Source organism: Taudactylus pleione, unplaced genomic scaffold (assembly GCF_031769625.1).
Source record: "Taudactylus pleione unplaced genomic scaffold, aTauple2 ptg000333l, whole genome shotgun sequence".
Lineage (NCBI taxonomy): Eukaryota > Metazoa > Chordata > Amphibia > Anura > Myobatrachidae > Taudactylus > Taudactylus pleione.
The window spans coordinates 7,921,253-7,927,414 of record NW_028284734.1 but is presented as its reverse complement, the minus strand read 5'-3'; the positions used below and the strand labels follow the sequence as shown (position 1 = coordinate 7,927,414).

The 6,162-nt window shown below is 37.9% G+C and overlaps 1 protein-coding gene across 1 annotated transcript; it reads left to right on the top strand.

Annotated features, from left to right (window-relative positions):
• Positions 1-1,068: 1,068 nt before the first annotated feature.
• Positions 1,069-3,219, top strand: CARTPT (CART prepropeptide). Its single transcript, XM_088443698.1, has 3 exons — positions 1,069-1,259; positions 1,492-1,575; positions 2,965-3,219. The coding sequence occupies exons 1-3, from the start codon at positions 1,107-1,109 to the stop codon at positions 3,070-3,072; spliced, it is 345 nt and encodes a 114-aa protein (XP_088299824.1). The 5' UTR covers positions 1,069-1,106; the 3' UTR covers positions 3,073-3,219.
• Positions 3,220-6,162: the final 2,943 nt, after the last annotated feature.

The following is a 6,162-nucleotide window of genomic DNA, read 5'->3' as shown; positions in this document are numbered from 1 at the left end:
ACATATTAGTGGTGCAGCGCTCCCAGATGACCCATCTCCCATAGGGTAACAAACTATAAATAAAAGAATATAGGAGGTACACAATGGTGAAGTATATAAAAACTCAAAGGCTTTACTCAAAGCAGATTAAAATCACTCACATAAGCAATGTGTGATACATTGCAATACACAATACAAGCATAAGAAGTAGAGATATAAGTTTAGTAACTCTAAACCAGCATCCTTTATGTTTTTCCATGCTCCTTTCTGAATTGTGATATCAGCACGAGGATATCTGATTGGACGAAATGCGTCTGGGCGTGGATTGACAAGGACATGATGGTGCTGATGTCACAAGTTCAAAAAGGAGCGTGGAAAAACTTCAAGGATACATCATTGTGCGCCTCCTATATTCATAGTAATATATATATATACTGTATATTCACAATACATTATTACATTATAAGATGCAGACTTTCAACAGAGCGCTGGTGCATATATACCTAGTGTGATTTATCACATCCACCAACTCCACTAAAATGGCATCTCTAATTATACTATTAATTGCACAAAAATATTATATTTAATTTTAGCTAATACTTTATATTACATAGAAAAGTAGTTTCAAACCTAACCTTAACATAATTATTATATATCATAACACAGATCAAAGAACAATTCTAAGTATAGCTACTGTATAACTTTCTCACATACCATTCATACAGATGTGATCTTATGTGCACCCTCACTAAAGTTTGTTACATGCAAAATTGTAATAAAAAAAATTGTGATAAAGACTGAAGAAACATAAAGTCCGTACAGACAAGTTTATTAAATCAGCGCTGCAAATCCCAACCTCAGAGTCGTTTGGTTTAAACACATTTTAGGAATATGTGATTTAGATGTTCTAAATGAAAAGTTACACTATGCAAGAACACAAGTAGCACGATCCACAGTCTTCTAGTTTCAGCTGGTGAGGTCATCCAGTGCAGGTCTATGGCATGGTGATGTCAGTAGAGGTTGGGCTCTCAGTCCCACCCATATAAAGATTGCTTCTGTTCTATCCTGGAAGCAGACTCAACTTCAGCCCCATCAGCAGCATCAGCACCACCAGTCTCCTCAGCACCATGGACAGCTCCCGCAGGCACCTTATCACCCTGCTGAGCTCCACCTTCCTCCTGCTGCTGCTCAGAGCCAGCTGCGAGGACACAGATTACCTGGAGACCAGATCCCTGGACTTCTACTCCCCTGCAGATAATAGCGTCCACGAGAAGGAGCTGGTATGTACAGACACTTTCAATATCACTCGCTGAGTGTGTCACTAACTTAGCTATATTGTCTAAACATCTGGCATTGCTGCATTTTATTAGTCATGTCTGTAAGGGCAAAATGAATTGTATATTTACCGGCTATTTTGTCCAGGCTACATCTCAGATGTTGATCTAGCAGCTTGCTGAGGAAGCTTTGATGGCCACCTGTTGCTTGTAACAAAGTTGCTGCTTTGTGTTTCAGATTGATGCTTTGCAAGAGGTATTAGAAAAACTTAAAAGTAAAAAACTTCCATTTTTCGAAAAGAAATATGGTCAAGTGCCCATGGTGAGTTATCTTCTTCCCTGTGTTTCTAAATGAGCCTAGCCTGCTTACAGATTCCCTATTAAGCTTAATTCTATGTACAGTGCTGCTTATAATTTGTGGCATAAAATAATAATAATAATAATAATAATAATAATAATAATAATAAAACACATCCTGTCTTCCTTTGATACATCATCTACTGTCACTCTCTTATCTAATTGACTGATAGACTGTGTGTGTGCATTGTGCATATACTGTATATAACACACATTTATATTTTGTTAAATATATTGCATTATTTTATACTTTTATAATTTGCACTTTGTAATTCAATAAACACATCTAGTACCTGTTATGGATAATACATATTTGTTTATTCTAAACCTATTTTTTCATATTAAATCTTTGCAGTGTAAATGAATTACTGTAATTGGCGAATTCCCATATGCATTATGTACTTACTTCCTTACTTACTGCCTGTACTGTCTTACATATGTTTTGCAGTGTTTCTCACTCAGTCACAATAGATTGTTTTTGTTAAATATAACTAAACTGTAGATAGTTTTATATCACTAATTAGCCTGGATGAATGAAGCAAGAAATTTCATAAAGGGACACCTAATTACTGTGCACTGCTCTGGTAGATACGTAGTAAACCTGCACATACAATTATAAATCAATTTTTAAAAATGGACACAATAATTAATTGTACTTGTTAGTATTGTAAATGTGTTTAAAGCTTACTTGAAAAAAGTCAAACAAACAAAATATAACTTAAATCTATCTGTCTATATGTATGTATGTATGTATGTATGTATGTATGTATGTATTCATAAAACAGCACAATTCAGAGAATCCTTATAGAGTTTACTAAGCATGTGCAACTCTGTATTTATTCTCTAATTTGCAGTAGATTGATCAAATTTCTTTACAGATTGGTTTCTCTGGGTGTCTTTGGGTTACTGCACATCATCTTTTGTATCTACATACACATTTGAATCTTCTATACCTCAAAGTTTTACCAGATTTGAAAATTTGAACTAGAAATTTCACTGCAACATAAAACATTACTGTTTTCTAGAACGAGAAATAGTAGTTACGACATAGCTTATCGCCAGGGTATATTCTAAGAAATCTGACACAGTTGTCTCGGTGTGAAGGTCTCAACTATGTTTAGATCATTTGAAAAAGTTTGTTTGAATCCTCCTTCAGATGCAGATGTGTTACTGTAAAACACCATTTGTACTAAAGACATGAAGCAACAAAATAGCAATTATGTGCTAACTATTTTACTGTCACAAGAAAAGCTACCACAAAGCACAATACATCTTATTGTTTTTCTTATAAAGTAAATGTTTTACATTATATTTACTTTTATTACACTGACTGATGTGTGTGTTACCATTGCAGTGTGATGCAGGAGAACAGTGTGCTGTCAGGAAAGGAGCCCGGATTGGAAAGCTCTGCGACTGCCCTCGACGGACGTCTTGCAATACATTTCTCTTAAAGTGTTTATAAGTGAGATATTAAACCACATTTCCATCTGATATCATGGACAGCCAGAGAGCACAATGTCGCCTGTGTGATTTTTACATATGTTTTTTTTTTTATTTGTTTGAGTGTGCTAACTTGTAATGCACATTTATATATTTATTAAATGTAGTACATTATTTTATACAGTATATAATTTGTACATTATAATTTAGTAAATATGTCTTAAGCATGTACATGTTATGTGTAATAAAGATTTTATTTATTATAAACTTATAATTTACCAAAATCCACATGGTTGCGGCATAAGTGAGTGGGTCGTTTCAACTAGTAAATTAAATTAATTTCCCTCTTGATTATTCCGGCTAGCAGTTTGGTCTTGATCCCTTGGCTATGGCTCCCACTGTAATGCTGGGTACACACTACTAGATATATTGGGGGTGATCAGGGTCCGACGGTATTACTATTGCAGCTTCTACCATGTTAGCAGCTGCGACAGCACTATTATGCTAATGCAGCAGGAGGCATCACTCCTCCTGCATGCATTACTATACCAAGCTGCGTCAATGGACGCAGCATCGGAACATCTGCATGATCTTCTGCCCTATGGCCACTCAAGCCGGCGAACGCAGTTGCTCAAAAGAGGCAAGGAAGTCTCTACCTCTTTTCTCCCCGCTACGGCGGTGACACGCCTTCGTTTGGGGAAACAGAGGCCATCGCCACCCCCTCCCCGTCCAGAAATGGCAGCAGACTCCAATCACTGACAGTCTGCTGCCGCTCTGCGTGCTAACACGCAGGACCCGAACTGCACATGTGCAGTAAGGGTCTTGCACCGCCACAATCGGAGATGTACACTAACCATCGGGTTTGCACACATCTCTGAATTAGCCCCATTGTTAGATTGAACTATATATATTGGTAGCGGATTGGTGGGCGTGAACACCCGATATGTTTGTGAATGACATCGTTCACAGACATATCAGGTCAGCCCTGCAGCACAGCTGATGCCGATATATCATTCAGATATATCGGTGTATCTGAATGTGTATACAGCAACCCGCCGACCGCCCGTACACTGGCTGCAGGGACTGCCGACACTGATATCACAACTGGGTGAGCAAATTTAAATGCCCACCCAGTTGTGATGTCTGGCCAGACTTATCAAACAAAATATCACCAAAATTGATCTTCAGGCGCTCTATGGTAAAACTTTAGATTCCTACCAGATTGTGGGTCTACACATTGAGTAGACATCAAAAGCCTTTTTGATTATATTCAAATTCTCGTATATCAGTAAACAATATTTCCTATCTCCAATTCCACTTCCATGTATATAAATGGAAAAGAAAACTCCATATGGTGTAATACTGTTTTATTCAACAAAAACAAAATATACTAAAAATACATAAGGAAATGCTTAGCCCCCCACCAGATGTAGTGGTCCACTCTTATGCAAAGTAGACAAATAGGCATTTAATAGCAGTCCATCAGACGTCCCCGGATATCGTTATCAACATCCTTAGTTTGGAGTCAAATTTTCCTGTTTTAAATCCTCTTTTTTTTTTTTACACCATATGGAGTTTTCTTTTCCATGTTTATACATGGAAGTGGGATTGGAGATAGAAAATATTGTTTCCTGATATCCGGGAATTTGAATATAATCAAAAAAGGCATTTGATGTCTACCCAATGTGTAGACCCACAATCTGGTAGGAATCTGGAATTACACATGATTAAAAGGGATAAACTATTTTGACTATACTACCCTATGTACTTTTGTATTCTCTTTTTTTGGGGTTAAAAACTCTGTTGAAGAGGAAGATCTTTTGGTGAGGAGAACCCTTGGTTTCTGAAGAAGTTTTACCATAGAGCACCTGAAGATCAATATTAGTGATATTTTGTTTTTAATATTCTGTTGTGGGTGGTGATTTGGTGATACCACAAATCAAAGGAATCTTTGCCTACATATCACTTTTAGACTTATCAAACGGCTGACTGGTAAGTGTGTATAGCTTTCCAAATCTGCAGGTCGGTCGGCCGCTCTATCAGGTAAGTGTGTACTCAGCTTTAGTAAATAGTACAGTATTATATTGGTGTGAGTCTGCGCTCACACCAAAATGATTCTGCATGTAGGTGCCTGTGAAAAGCATTTTGAGTTTAGTGTGCATCCACAAGCACACAGCTGTAATAATTAACCTGGCCACTGAGCTCTTTATAAAAAAATCTACCTTCAACCAAAAGGTAAAAACAGCGCATGAATAATTTGTTTTTATACTTTTGAATAGTACAGTAGCTCTGTCTTGAGCATTTTTGACAAGCAGCCTTAACTGTGTCCTCTCTCCGTGGTGTTAAGGTGCAGGGAAGAGAGTGTTCAAAGAGTTACAGATGCAAACTCATTAGCCGCGTCACTACATGAGTGGTTCGATATTTGTCAGGCCCCTTTTGTTTCTTGAGCTAACAATGCACAAATGTGTTTAGAATTTATATTTACTGTACAGTATGTTCATAGTATCACTTTGTGTCACAAAGCAATAGATACATGCATTATCACTCATTAGCTGAGAGAGTCTCTGGAAGACTTCATAGAAAAGCAAACTAAAGGGGCCTATACATTAGGCGACCTGAAAAACTGAACGACTAGCGTTCAGTCCTTCAGGTCGCCAGGTGCGGTGCCCGCACTGAACGGCGTTCACTGAACGTCATTCAGTGCAGGAGACCGACCTCCTATCTGCAAACATGTGGAACCTGACGATCGTCGTCAGGTTGACAAGCATGTTCCACAGATAGCCGGCGTCAGCAAGGACCAAGCGTGCACGAGCATCACTGGTCCTTGTCGGCTATCCATTACACGACTTTCTGAACAATCCGTCCAAAACCTCCTGGTTTTGGTCGGATCGTTGAAAAAGTCGTCTAATGGATAGGCCCCTTAACTTAGACCAGGTGAGACGTTTTCTGTGCAAGGCTTGTGTAGGGAAGTATGAACTCATAGTAATTCCAAATGAATAACAAAGATACATTTTAGTTTAGCTGTAAGACATGAAGGATTTATAGGTTCTATCTGTAGATGATCCTGTAGAAAATGTTTTCTAGAGAAATTGGTAGTCATAGATGTGCTTTA